The sequence below is a fragment of the Typopeltis vanoorti genome, chromosome 26, assembly GCF_054136105.1.
Source record: "Typopeltis vanoorti isolate ZY-2024b chromosome 26, IOZ_Tvanoo_1.0, whole genome shotgun sequence".
NCBI lineage: Eukaryota > Metazoa > Arthropoda > Arachnida > Uropygi > Thelyphonidae > Typopeltis > Typopeltis vanoorti.
Window position 1 is genome coordinate 16,863,752 of NC_143574.1, and position 15,917 is coordinate 16,879,668.

At 35.3% G+C, this 15,917-nt stretch overlaps 1 protein-coding gene across 1 annotated transcript in view; it reads left to right on the forward strand.

Moving 5' to 3' along the window:
• Window positions 1–15,917, forward strand: part of LOC150092364 (uncharacterized) — a 295,890-nt gene that overhangs the window by 166,053 nt on the left and 113,920 nt on the right. Inside the window, exon 12 of the mRNA XM_090414851.1 lies at window positions 5,148–5,299. Coding sequence (XP_090270977.1) covers window positions 5,148–5,299 — 152 coding nt within the window. The remainder of the gene's footprint in view (window positions 1–5,147; window positions 5,300–15,917) is intronic.

The window sequence follows — 15,917 nt, forward strand, 5'->3', positions numbered from 1 at the left end:
TTTCTCTTTGGTTCCTGATGCTGTCTCTTCATTCCAATCTATATTACTATAATTGAAATCATCCATAATGATCACCCTTTTCTTATTAGCTATACCAATTTGTCTAAACATTTCCTTCTCACTGCCTTCCACATTACCAGGTTTATAGCAACACCTTACTAAGCATTTCATCCTGTCCACTCCACTTTACACTATACTGGTTCTAAACTACTATTACATCGATTGTTGCAGTATCATAGTGCTTGTGTTCAAGTAACCCATATTTTACTTAATAATGGTCTCAAAGTGCAAGAATAGTAATATTGGCAATTTGGATATTCCAAAGAGAAGCTGCAAAGTGCTGCTTCCTTGAAGTGAAAAGGGGAAAGTTCATAAGGAAAGAATAAAATCATATGCTGAGGCTGCTAATATTCCATTTACATAACTTTTATTACAGTATAATGTTATAATTATTCTATTTTATTATTACTTATTGTCGTTAATCTCTTATTGTGCCTAATTTATAAATTAAACTTTATCATGGGTATATATATATAGGGAAAAACATGGGATGTATAGGGTTCGGTACTATCCACAATTTCAGGCATCCACTGGGGGTCTTGGAACATATCTCCTGTGGATGGGGGGGGGGGGGGGCTACTATAATGTATTGTAAAATTTGTTTAGCATCTACTTGATACAAAAAAAAACCTCTAGTAACTTATCTTTCTATTATAACCCTCTTTTTGATTTATAATCTAAACTTCGTAACCCACAAGCCTTTTCTTATAGGAAGTTCCCCCCCCCAAACCACTCACCATTTTAGTCACTCACCTCTGGATCTCCCCTCCCCATTTTTCCATCCCCAAGAAACCCAGGTGGCCAGATTTATGCACCGTAATCTAGATGTGATCATATCAAAGCCTTGAAGTCTTGTAAAGAGATAATAACTTTCATATTCTTGCTAGATCCTCAATATGTTTAATATCTGACTGAACTTGAAGATGTTTTACACACTCCTGCGATGTGTTCTGAACTTCAACACTCTGTCCACTATTATCCTAAATTCCCAGCCTTATCAATTTCTTGTAGTACAGTTCCATCTGTACAATGCAATACAAAAATACAATACACACACACACACACACACACACACACACACACACACACACACACACACACACACACACACACAGTACACTGGTACATTGAATTGGCATTCATTTAGATCATCCTGCAGGATGTCTACATCACCTTTATCAGCTATTGCTCTCTTCACTTTAATATTTGTTTGCATTAAATTTTAAACCCCACTTCCCTATCCATCCTTCATATTTTAAAATCACTCCTTAAACAGCTGAGGTCATTGAAATTATTTGAATGGGATGCTCTATCTAGCTTCATATCCTCAACAAAGTGAGAATTTACCTTTATGTTTGAACCTAAATCATTTATGAATATCTTAAATAAGGGCTCTTACACTTCAAGATATTCTGCTCTTAAAATGATTCTTCTGTAAACACTGCTTGCTGTCTGATTTGAAAGACTTCTGTGGCAGGAGACATGATGTTATTTGTGGCCAGTATGCATACCATGTAGAACTAATTGGTAGAAAAAAATATTTTATTTCACACTTCTAGTTTTGTGAACAGCTGCAATTCACTTTCTCAGGAGAGAAAGTGAACCATATCAATTTCAAATCACAATTTCTGCTTGAGTGTTTTCTCTTTTAATACTCAAGCAGAAATTGTTGATACCTTAAATCATTTAGCAGCTGATGAGGTGGAAATTATATAGTTTAGAAATTGATCCAGTATTAATTATCTTCAATGAATAACTGAAAATGGGAATAGTACCATCTCAGTGAAAGTTTGCAAGGATTATTCCAATGTACAAGGATGATTCACTGCATAAAGTGGAAATGCAATTGCTACCTTATGCAGATCAGTTAGTATTATTAGTGTTATAGATAGGGCAATGGAAAATTTAATTAGAAATTGTATCCAATTATTCTTAATAGCAGGTAAAGCAATAGGAGCAAACAACATACCAGGTGATATACTAAAAGCAAATTCAAAACTTATGGCAGAGATATTATATCCCTTACTAAATGAGATATGGCAGAAAGAAGAGTATCCCAAGGAATGGAATACTGGATTGCTGGTTAAATTACCTAAAAAGAGAACCTATCTGAATGCAAAAATTGGAGAGATATAACATTGCTGAGTGTTATAAGTAAAATACTAGCAAGGATAATATTAGAAAGAATCAAAATAGAAATAGAAAAACAACTAAGACCAGAACAGGCAGGATTTAGAGCCAATAGATCATGTACTGACCACATTGCTATTTTTCAAATTACCATAGAATAGTCATTGGAATGGCAGGTAAGCTTATATTTAAATTTTATCGATTTTGAACAAGCTTTCGATGGTATAAAAAGATCTTCCCTATGGAAATTACTTAGACATTATGGACTCCCAGAAAAAAAAAAAAGAAAAGAATAATTTAAAAAAAGTATGAAGATTTTGAAATTAAAGTAATACATGGAAATACCCTCTCAGAACCATTTAAAACAAAGACAGGAGTAAGGCAAGGTAATATACTCTCCCTACTATGCTTTTAATTATCATAGACTGGGTGACGAGAAAAGTATCTCATGGAAATACAGGATTACAATGGTTACTTCAAAACCAACTCCACGATCTAGATTTTGCAGATGATATCTTTCACAGAAGCACCAACATATAGAACAAAAAAAAAACAACACTTGTAGAAACAGCCAAAAAAGTTTGGTCTTAGGATAAATAAAAAAAAAAATGATGTTGATAAAAATAAATGCAAAGCAAAATAAACAAATAACAATAGAACAGCACCGCTTAAAGAAGTAGAACAGTTTATATACCTAGGTTCAGTAGTATCAATAAAAGGAGGAACTACTGAAAATATAAATAGAAGGGAACAGCTGGCTTATTGAACTTTCAAACAACTTAGAAATATTTGGAAAAACAAGAACTTGTCTATAAAAACTAAAATGAGAATATTTAACTCATAGCAATACTAATGTATGGATCAAAAACATGGATGTTAAACAAAAAGATAGTTAACAATGTCCAGGTCTTCCTAAACAAGTCTTTAAGAATGATACTGGGAATATATTGGCCAAAACAAATATCAAATGATGAACTACTATGGCAGAGAACAAACCAGAAACCCTTGTTGTAACAGATACGTGAAAGGAAATGGAGGTGGTTTGGGCATGTGTTGAGGAAAGAATATAAAATAATGGTAAAACAGGTTCTAGATTGGAATCCACAAGGCAACAGAAGATGAGGAAGGCCAAGAGAAACACAGAAAAGAACAATACTGAGAGAAATAACAAATATTAATAAAAACCGGAGTCCGCGCAGTTAGCCTAGTGGCTGTGCGCCTCGCAACCATATGCCTAGGGAAGGAGTGTCCTAGGTTCGATCCCGTTGGTGACATGAGGAGCTGAAGGATCTTCCTCAGCCATAGCCAAGTTAGCTGATCTTAGGCGTGGACAGTAGGGGTTTTTCATCACGCAAAGCAGGCAAACCGGCTTTGAAAACTCAACACTACTGGACATAGGATACACCAGCACGTAGGGCTGACCACATTATCTTGTGAACAGTTTGAGGTCCAGTGATTAATAAAAACCCTCGCCACCTCAAGGTAAAAGGAAGATGAGATGAGAATAAAAACTGGAACCAAATAAAAGCAGAAGCAAAAAACAGAATCCAGTGGAAAACGGTGGTGGAAGACCTATGCTCCTAGATGGAGTGAAGAGGATTAAGTAAATAAGTATTCTTGATAGGGATCACTTTTCCAATGTTCATAAATACTCTCACAAAATGATGTATTAAATTGCTCTACAACAATTGGGTGGTTTAAAATTATTACTGAGGCGCTGGGTGTGCTTAATTTGTTTCTTTTGACCTTACTCCTTTTTATAAATCTATAAAGATTTTTTTTAGATTAATCTGTAGATTCTTAGCTGACTGTAATTCATTTGTTGCTTTAATCTTCAATTATTAACAGTTATTTAATGCTAGTACATGCACTAATATCTCTCATACTTAAATATTTGACCTATATGCTTTCCATAGGTATTTCATAACAATATCTTTTTAAGAACTTGGTTATTCATCTATCCAACTGCAGATTTATTATGAAATTTACTACCTGAAATACGCTTAGATATTAAATTTTATGTTTAAGAATGTCCTTCACTGTTTGCATTAGTGTCACGTCCATTAAAAGAGGAAATGTTTCCCTTGATAAATGATACTTCTTAACATATCCTCCAAGTTGGCTTTCTTGAAATGCTGTCTCTTATGTTTCCTGATTTTCAGTTTTTCCCAGAGTTTTAATTCCCTAAATTTCCTGAATGAAGGGTAGAAGTTATCATAAACCGGAATTTACTTCCCATTTGAATTTAAAAAGAACATTTATAAGGTCTCTTCAGTTGAATGTGAATTAGCCAATCTGATACATACTTGACACAGTCCCTCCACTTCACAGAAACTCATGTCTATTATCCCACTACATATGTTGACATGCTGGACTGAAAATACACGTCAGTGACAGACATACTGTCTGACCACAGATGCAACAACCCTGACCGGTATGGTGCCAAGAAGAGTCAATTCATGTTAAAGGGGAGAAAGGAATAAGGCGATCTACAAATTCGTCACCCACATTAGAAATCACATACTTTATACATAAAATTTTCCAACTGTTTCACAAGCAAAATAGTTATCACTTTAAAACCTAGAATTTTCATAAAAGAAAAGCTGATTTTCCAACATTAATAATAAACACTCATCATTGATTATCCTGTTATCGGAATGGATTCACCTCCTTTTGCCATGTGAAGAAGTGTCAAGGGGGTCTCACTTGTGTGGTTGGACAATAGAATACTGCAGATAGGATTGACTATTTGCATAGTCTGCTATGTCAGATTTATATAAAGCCATTATTAAGCCTAACAAATTAAGTGAAAGGTGATAATTTGTTAGTTGATTAAGATTTCTTGATGAATTTAACTCATAAAAGATATTAATTGGATCATTTTAAATGAAGTGTTAATATTAAAAAAGGCAAATCATTAGATGATATGATATATTTTTATTTATTTAATTTTATAGTGATTAATTCTCAGTGCAGTGATAGTCAGGATACACCCACTTCTGATGGCCAAAATAGATTGAAAATATTCAGACAAAGGACAAAGGCAGCAAAATTGGTTGTTATAATAGTGTCAAAAGATTACTGTAATTCTAAAACTTGCAAACAACAGGTAATTACTTTTTTTTTTTAATAATTTCATATTATTCCAAAACTAACTCATGAATATTACTTTCAGTTGCCTTCTCTGCTTTTGTTCAACTGACTTTACCCAAGTGTAAGCAAAGTTTGAGTCGAGTATCTTCACAACTGGGATGCTTGTATATAGAGGCTAATGACTTCACATTAATTTCCTTAGTACTTGCACTTGAAGATAATTCATTCATAGACTTTGCTTATACCTGGTAAAGGATAAAACAAGAATATCATTTCTTGGTAAGTTAAATTTAAATTATACCCAAGTGAAAAAGACTTTCTGCAGCTTTACAAAGTTAATTATTAACTGATAAAGAATACAAATTATTCCTCCATTATAATATTATAAAGATTTCAATTTTCTTAATATATTGAATTTGTAATATCTTAATAAATTATTCCTACAATTGAATCCAGACCATTCTTGACTTGTATATTATAAATGTTATTATTATTACACTAAGACCCCATGGAGTCAAAGACTCGTCTAAGAGGTCCTTAGATGAGTCTTTGGGTGACAAGAAAAGTATCTCATGGAAATGCAGGATTACAATGATTACTTCAAAACGAACTCCACGATCTAGATTTTGCAGATGATATCTTTCACAGAAGCACCAACATATAGAACAAAAAAAAAAAAAAAACACTTGTAGAAACAGCCAAAAAAGTTGATCTTAGGATAAGACTAAACTCTAAACTGGACTAAACTCATTTGATATCATTAGTATTCTCCCTATTCCTCCTCTGTCTTCTGTCATTCCTAAAAAAAATACTATACACCTTTACACTCGATTCCAGTTATTACATTTGACTCTGAATGCAAATAATTTTATGCTACAATAATGAGATTATATTTACCAAAGTAACAAACGCAGCCGCTTTGCTTTTAATGCTTGTGGTATTTGTGTATGTGTATAACAAGTTATCACCTCATCTTTTTTGTATATTTACATGTGCAGTCTGCTTAGCTGAGTGGGTAACTGTCTCTTTTCTGTTTCCAGACACTCCCAAACTACCTGAATCCATAGCATAGTCCATCCCTTCACCAGATTCATAATCATGCTCATTGACATTCATATCTCTAGTTCGTCGGCAAACCCTAGCTGAGCTTAAACACACATTCTTAGCATTCCTCCCATGATGATCTAGTTTCCTTGCCTCACTGCATTAGGTTTCACTCCAATAAATGATTATTCCAGGCACTTCATCCATTTCCAGGCTAAATCCATTCAAGTGCACACTATCGATCTTGTATGTCTTTTCTACTTCAAACTCACACCAATTTCCTATACATAGCCTTGGGACATTGAATCATTTGCTCATCACCTAACAATTTTCACTTTCTCGCTTTTCTTTCTTACTTCATCCATCAAATCTTTTCTATCCTCTTCATACTATATATATCACTACTTAAGTTGTTATTTCCAACAAGCACTACTCTCTTTTCTTTTCTATTTCTCTGTTGCTTTTTTCACATCCTTTATTTTAGCTTCTGAGAAGCTCAAGGTAGTAACTTCTTTGTCAAGGAAAAATTTAATTATATAATTGCCATATCATATTAGCTCTTTTTTCTTATATTCTAATTAACTTAGAACTTTATTATTATTCATTAACTTATGGAATTTCTCTGCTTTCCTTCCTCTTATTGTTTCCTTATTTTTTTCTTTTTCTGTCTTAGTTCTTGTATATGTTTCTGTGGTATCTGTACTCGCTTGTCAATTTTCTAATCATTCCTTTTAATCTGAAAATTTCATTTGTTAATTTTTCCTCATCATAAATATAAAGCTTATTATTAAACAATATTGATTTTACTTCCTTACTTTTATTATCAATATAGAATTTTTGCCATAATTTCCAGGGCATCTTCAGTATGACTTTCATATTAAACATCTAGAACAGAAACTGGTAAATTTAATAATGAAAGCACGTGAACTACATGCACATGATATAATGAGATTATCTAACTACATTAAGATTCTAAGGTAATAAAATAACATTAACTAGTGATCATTAATTAATTAAAAAATATAAATAAAATTAACTGTGGAACTTTTAAAGAAGAGCTATTTCCCATAATTTTAGTTCATCACTTCTACAGGATGGTCCATAAGTCATGGAATATACCATAGAAAAGGCCTGTCTTTGTGAAGCTGAAAATGGAAGGCATTTGCGTGATGTGGTTTTTCATGACTAATAAAAAAAAATCTGGTGGTGATAAAAAAGTTAGGCAGTTACTTCATTTGTGATGGGACCCTTTCTATGGCATGTTCCATGACTTATGGGCCACCCTATATTTAAATTTAGATGATGTAGCAAGGTTTCATAACATTCTTTATATAAGAATTCTATGAGATAATTACTTTTATGCAGAACCTTAATTTTCTTCCAAAGGATTCGATGTCTGGTGAAGATAGCATGTTCTGCAAATCCTTGCTCTGGCTCAGGACATTTAACCTCTTTACTGGCAATGGTGGATGAAATAGTGATACCAAATTGCACTTCTTCTTATCCATGTTATTCAATAAGTGTTAGAGAATTGTATCCAGATTTTGATACACGTCATGGCCGGTTGAGGTGCTAATGTAGTCTAGATGTTCATAATGCACAATAGTCCATATGTGGCCTAATCAGAGCCTTAAACAATGGAACCAGAATCTCCTTCTACAGGTCACTGTCCTCTGCATCATTCCCAGAATTCATTGTTGTCTTCACAGTTTTGGCAATATGTCCTCTAAATTTCAGATCCTTATCCACCATCACCCAAGCTTACTTAGTTCCTCTATCTTCAATAATATATCCCCACCAAGAGTAAATTCTGCATCCCATCTTTGTTTTCCAAATTTTAAGAGCTTACATCTTGTAACATTGAACTGTCATTCCCCACTCCTGTGCCTATTCAATTACTCTATTCAAGTCCTCGTAAGGCCACAACAACTGTTCTGCTCTTTATAGTTTGTCCCAACTTTGCATTATCTGCAAACAACTGAATATCCCCACTCAAATATTCTGCAATATCATTAACATAGAGGCTAAATAGCAATGGCCCTAAAACAGATCCCTGAGGCACACAACGAATAGTGACTTTCCTCTTCCAGGATATTACTCTCCCATACATATATTGTTGCATTTTATCATCATCATCATCAATTTCCTGCCATGTACCCTCAAGGGGTGTACAGGATATGATAGTACTACATGAAAAAAATTACATCACAACTAACTTCCTATCTAAAATTTTCCTCCAAATCAGTCTGTTACTTGTCAAGACTCCAACATTATCAGATCTTATATTTCTGTTGTCTAAGGCACTTTGTACCGTATCAATCAACCTATATCTTGGTCTTCCTCTGGTTCCTTTTGTTCTCTGCCAGGTTGGCAGAGTACAAAACAAGTGTTCTCTGCCAACCTGGCAGAGAACACTTGTTTTGCTAATCTTTCTTTGGCCATTCTGTTTAAGTGACCATACCACCTGAGATTAACTCTGCTAACACATTCCTGGATGTTGACAATGTCAAGTTATTTCCTAATATCCTCGTTTTTAATATGATATTGCCATTGATGCCATCTGTTCACGCCTCTAATCTTTCTCAGGACTCTCATATCTGCAGTCTCTAGTCTTTGGTCAAGTGTTTTACTTCTGACCCAGCTCTCAGATCCATAAGTTAAAACTAGTTTGAACACTGTCTTGTATACAGCTAATTTAGTGTTCCGACTAATTTCTCTCTTATTCCATATGAATTTATTCAATTGACTTCCTACGATACCAGCTTTGCTGATTCTGTTGTCTATTTCTATATTTAATTTACGATCTTCAGTAAAAATCTTGCCTAAGTAGCTGAAATGTTTCACTTGTTCCACAGGTTCTCCATTCACATCACATTGACATTTTCAATGATTCTGCCTATTTTCATTGTCTTTGTCTTTTTATTGCTGACCTTCATACCATATCTATTACAAAAGCTATTCAATTTAGTCAGGGAATCTTACAGACTTGTAGTGGATTTATTTAGAAGTATAACATCATCCGCATAAAGCAAAGAGCTGACATTAACATCTGCAATTTTGATATCATGTTTAATGATATCAAATCTCAGGACTCTCATATCTCCTGTCTCTAGTCTGTCGTCAAGTGTTTTACTTCTGACCCAGCTCTCAGATCCATAAGATAATGAATAACAGAGGGTATAATGTACATTCCTGTCTCACACCAGATTTAACATTAAACCATCTTCTTGTACTTCCTTCAATTCTAACTGCTGACTTACAACTCAAATAAAGACTAAGTATTGCTTGATATAATGCCCCATTGACACCATATAACTGGAGCCTATTGAATAGCTTCTCTCTTGGCACCTTGTCATATGCCTTTTCCAGATTAACAAAACTTAAATACAGATCTTTGTTATATTCACATGCTTTCTCGCCTATTTGTCGTAAAGTGAAGATCTGATCCTCACTTTACGAAGACCCAGATCAACCTCTATTTGGCCTGAATCCAGCTTGTTCTTCACCAAGCTTTTCTTCCACAATTCTTCTCAACTGTTTCTCAAGTATACTTGCATAGATCTTGCCAGGAACACTCAGTAGGGAAATACCTCTGTAATTCTCACATTCAGTTTTATTTCCTTTTTATATATGGGTACTATGAGCTCTACTCCAATCATCGGGAATTCATCCCTCTGTCCAGGCTTTCTGAACTATGCAGTGCAGCCACTGTAAGACTCTTATACCACCATACTTCAGCATTTCTGGTCAAACATCATCTACTCCTGCTGCCTTTCCACATTTCAACCCTTTGATGGCTTTTTCTACTTCAAGTATGGATATACATTCCTGACTGCATGCCTGGTCAGTGTTTTTTACCACTGTGCTGTCATCACTGCTTCTTTCGTTTAGCAGTTTTTCAAAGTAATTACTCCATACTTCAAGGATATCCTTTTCTCCCGTTTTCATGTCACCTTTATCATCTCTAACTCCATTTATAGCACTCTTTCCTCCATTCCTAAGCTTCTTCTTCAACCTCTAGAATATTTTGCCACGTTCTTGATATTTATTTTCTATATTCTTGCCAAAGTCCTCCCATGACTTTTGTTTAGCTAGTTTTACACAGTGTTTAGCATTCTTGCATTTGTCTCTGTATTCTCTAAGAGCACAAGCTGACTTATTTGCCAGGAACTTTTGATATGCTTTCTTCTTTTCCTTCACTGCCTCTTTAACTTCCTGTGTACACCAGGGAGTTCTGATTGTTTTTTATCCTTGCAGACAACCTCACCACATGCCTCTCTGACAGAATCAATCAAGGTTTGATTCCTGTTCTCAAACGCTTTCATTTTTTCTTCAATAATCTTTGTGTATTTTAGTCTACAGTTCACATCTGAGAGCTGCTCAACTTTTATTCGCTTTAAAACTTTCTTACGTGTTATTCTTTTCAATATGAAATTCAATTTTATTCTGCTCAAGCTAAATAGTGATCACTTCCAATTTCAAATCCTCTGTACACTCTGGTGTTCTGCACCATTGAGAAAACATCACTATCAACAATAACATAGTCAATGAGACTTTTCTTATTCCTTGCCTCTTCTCTCCATTTGAATTTGTGCACATTTTTATGTTGGAACATGGTGTTAGTAATAACCAGTCCATGTCCTGAGCAGAAATCCAACAGGTATTTGCCATTATTATTAGCTTTGCTCTTTTCTCCAAATTTTCCCAAAATATTATTGTATGTCTGACAATCATTTCCTACTTCGCTATTTAGATCCCCAACAAGGACCAACTTTTCCTTTTTCATTGTGTCAGTTGCTTTTTCTAAAGCATCAAAAAATTCCTCCACTTCTACCTTACTAGAACCTTCTGTGGGACCATAAACACAAATAAGTCTCATTGTTCAATTCCCCATTGTGATATTTGCCCACATCACTCTACTTGAGACTGCCTGCCATTCAAGAAGATTAGCCTTGTATTTTGTGTTGAATACTATGGCTACTCCTTCTTTTCCTTGATTGTCATTGCCTGAATATAACATTTTGTATTTATTGCTCAGAAAGATCTCACCAGTTTTTGTCTTTTTTGTTTCAGTCATCCCTATTATGTCGATCTGGTACTTATCTAATTCTTCAGCTAGCTCCATTTCTTTGTCATTCAGGCTTCTTATGTTGATAGTACCAATCTTTAACTCTGGTGATGTTGAGTTGGGGTGTGCTTTCAAATTTGATCCTGTAGCTGACTTCTCGCTGTTCGCCCTGGTTCCCTGGCGAAAACAATGGGGCCTTTTTTAACCGGGCAATGCTCCAGCCGGCATGAAATTTTATCATGTTGTACCATCATTTTCTATATTGGTTTAAGCCAATAAGAATACAATTTGGTCGGCTAAATCCCAAATTGCCAGCCCATCCTCGCTTGTTCAGTATCCAGGTAGATTCTCAACTGGTGCACCATGAGAAGGTGAGGATTGGACATTATGTCAGAAGCCCTGGTTGGTTCTCTTCATTCCTTTAAAGGTTATGTGGAGGTCTCCTCTCAGTTATACAGCTTTGACCCTTAAGCACCCCATTAAATAATGTAAGACAGTTGAAATACATACAGATAGTTTACAAAGGCACTGTTAACTTTCACTATAGCAAACACATTCTCCTTTAGAATAGCATCACATTTATAGATATATGTTCATTCATGATTTTTTGATAGTTTCAGTATATAAAAGTTTTATGCTGGCTAAATTGCATAATTCAGACAGCTTGATCAGAAAGCTCAATCACATTTGACTAGAAAAGAAGTTTTTTCCATTTTCCATGAAAACAGAATATGGAAATTAAATAGGCATTTTCTTACTGAATATTACGTGTGATTCATGAAAGCATAACAGAAAACACAATAAGAAAAACTGTTGCAAACAAACACTTGGCAAAGAACATACCAAGTTGTCTGGTGCATCTCAAAACAAATAACAGTACCAAAGCACTCAAAAATTGTGCTCTCTAATGTTATATATATATATATTTTACACCTGAACATGTGAGTGGTCTGGCACCGTCTTGTTGGAGAAGAACCCATTTTTGATTTAGCACGGCCTGCTGAATGCATATACTGAACAACATGCACTTGCTACAGTTGCTTAAGGCAGAAGGAGTGGCACTGATGCCTCTCCTTATACCTTAAGCAACTTTCCAAGATTCCAAAAAGACAATATCATTTTGTTCTTAAACTAACCTATTAGCAGGGACCAAAGTACTGATTTTGTACATTTGGATGATTGCTGGAATAAATCCACTTCAGTAATTTAAGGGAAACTGTGATATCACACTTTCCTTTGAAGTATTGGCTTTAGATGACAATCTACAGGTATTTGTGGCTTAAATAAAAAAAGTTAAAAATCAAATGAGATTGGTCATGTGGGAAAAAAAAAACAAAGAAGTTTGTAAATCAAGCTTCTTGGATCACGCTCTAACATCCTACACCAAACTGATTGGAAAGGTTCCTGTTCCATACATCATACAAAACCTGACATGGATGCAAATTTAAGAAGTCTGTGAAATTTTAATTAACCATTCTAATCTAAGCAATAATGATGACATAAAAATCTCAAGAATATGGATGACATACATCCAGTCCCCATAACTACAAGCTCTTCTCAAGTTCAACTGCAAAACTCACTTTATGACTCTAAGCAATATTTCGTGTATTAGCCACCATCCATACTATTTATGTTCTAATTTATCTGGGAGTAATCACAAACTGAACTTCTGGATACCATTATAAACAGTATGAAACATCATTGTGAATGCTGTTTTTGATTCTTTCAAGCCAAAATATTGAATAGGGTGGTCAGTGTAGAAAGTAAAGCTGGTTGGGGTTTAAAGGGATGCTACAGTATCTATATACTAATGTCAGAAGTATCAGGAACAAGAGGGAGGAGTTTTGGCATTGGTTATTGCAACCTAACCAAAAGTTATAGGCATTAGTGAGACTTGGCTAACAGCAAATGATATAGTTACAGGGATAGAATGTGATGGGTTTAGTATTTTCGGTGCAAATAGAGAAGATAGGATGGGAAGAGGTACTGCTGATGGTAATAGATGAATTGCAGCCATAATGAATAGGAGATAGACAGGAGGGTGGCTGTTCATTTGAATCTGTCTGGTGTTAGATCAAGGTCAATAATACAAAATATACAGTTGGTTGCTATTATGATCTGGAAGACATGCATGAGCAAATTAGTATGAGTGCAGATCAAGTGATTATTATGGGAGACTTCAACTATGAGGGATTGGAAGGAAGGAAATGGAATTTATACACCTACTGAGAGATAATTACTTGAGGCAGCATGTGATGGAAGCTGCTCTGGGTGCAGGAGTATTGGACCTGGTTATAGAATCAGAAGAGCTATCCATAACCAAGGTGGGCCATGCTGCCTCCAATGGGAGGAAAGTGATCATGCAGTCTTGACTTGGAAGATTGTAAAAATTGAGGAATATTGTATTAAGGGGTATATGTGGAACTGCAAGGCAGGTGATTATGACAAGCTTAGTAGAAAGTTTGAGCTGTGCCATATCATAAAGCTCAACAAGAGAAGGATGTTAGTAGTGTATGGGAAATCACTAAGTATCTAGAGGAAGTAATATTAAATTCTATACCTACGTTAAGGAGGGTAAATCAGGATCAGGTAGGAGTTAGATGGACGAGTAATATCATTAAGCTTGAGCCACAGAAAAAAATTATAACATTTTGTATTTATTGCTCAGAAAGATCTCACCAGTTTTGGTCTTTTTTGTTTCAGTCACCCCTATTATGTTGATCTGGTACTTATCTAATTCCTCAGCTAGCTCCATTTCTTTGCTATTCAGGCTTCTTATGTTGATAGTACCGATCTTTAACTCTGGTGATGTTGAGTTGGGGTTTGTTTTCAGATTCGTTCCAGTATCTGACTTTTCGCTGTTCGCCCTGGTTCCCTGGCAAAAACAATGGGGGCCTTGTTTAACCGGGCAACGCGCCCAGCCGGCATGAAATTTTGTCATGTCGTACCATCATTTTTTATTTTGGTTTAACCAATAAGAATACAATTTGGTCAGCTAAATCTCAAATTGCCAGCCCATCCTCGTTCATTCAGTATCCAAGTAGATACCCAACAGGGTGCACCACGAGAAGGTGAGGATTGGACATTAGGTCAGAAGCCCTGGTCGGTTGTTCTCCGCATTCCTTTAAAGGCTATGTGGAGGTCTCCTCTCAGTTATACAGCTTTGACCCTTAAGCACTCCCTGTTACATTTTATTTAATCTGTTATTTATATATAGCATCGTATCATTTTGGTACCTTGGCAACATCTGCTCTACTCTTCATGGTTTGTCCCAACTTTGAATCATCTGGAAACAACTGAATATCCCCACTTAAATCTTCCCCAATATCATTAACATAGAAGCTAAATAGCAATGGCCCTAAAACAGATCCCCGAGGCACACGAATAATGACTTTCCTCTTCCAGGATATTGCTCTCCCATACATATATTGTTACATTTTATTTACTCTGGTATTTATATATAGTGTCATATCATTTCAGTACCTTGGCACCTGTGCAATCAGCATTTCACCACAGTTTAAAGAAAAGTGGAAACTGACTAATCATTTTAGGAATTGTAGTTGTGGCAGCTTGTGTAATACATTGTCATATGACTCACTGCGTCACTGATAGGAAATGAGCTGAGTGTTACAGAATCGAATTCTGCTAAGGAAGAAAAGGAGAACTAAGTCAGTGTGCTTGATTTTGCATAGTAATATCATTGATGTAGTACATGGTTGCATATACAAAATTGGATATGGAGAAATTCCTGAAGAAGTTGTCATCAGTTTCCCACTTAAGCAGTGGAAAGAGTGAGGGTGAAGACTGTTAAGTCATTGGTAAAGAATGTTCGGTGGCATGTGGAAGGTGTTGCTTTCCATCTTCAAGAGGGAGAGATTATTGTTGTCAAACATGTGCTCTACAACATCTTCCTCTGATGTTAGTTCAAGTGCACTATCCCATTGTGTCCATTTAAATTCCCCATTAAAAGTAAAGGGAATGGTAACTATAATATCATCAAGTTCATCCCACGAGATATCGGCACTAGAAAGTAGATATCTGAGAGTTGCATGGTAACTACATCTATGTTTGTACTAAGTGGAATTTGCTATAAGGAAGTATGGTTGTCTTCAAGGGTTGTAGCAACTTCTTGGGTAGGCACATTTCCTGTCCGGTTCTTATGAATGATGCCTGTGTTTTATAATGTTGGATCATCAAGCATCACTGGTCTTCAAGTGTTTTTTGTAAGCAGAAGCACATTTTGCAAGAGAGCCTTGAAATCATCAATATTTTGATAGAATCCATGATAGTTCCATTGTAGAAATATTTTTGTTGTTTATTTTTGGTGTGTCACCTGGCTTCCAATGTTGTGCAGTCTTGTTTTCATTGGCCTTTGAATTTTTTTCTTGGAGAATTGTAGACAGCGAGCATCCATCATTTCTTCTTCCTCAAGAAAAATATCCAAGACATCATCAAATTGGACTCCCTCTAGGACGCTGGGTATATTGATTGTTTCATTTTCTTGTGTTAGAACAGAGATATC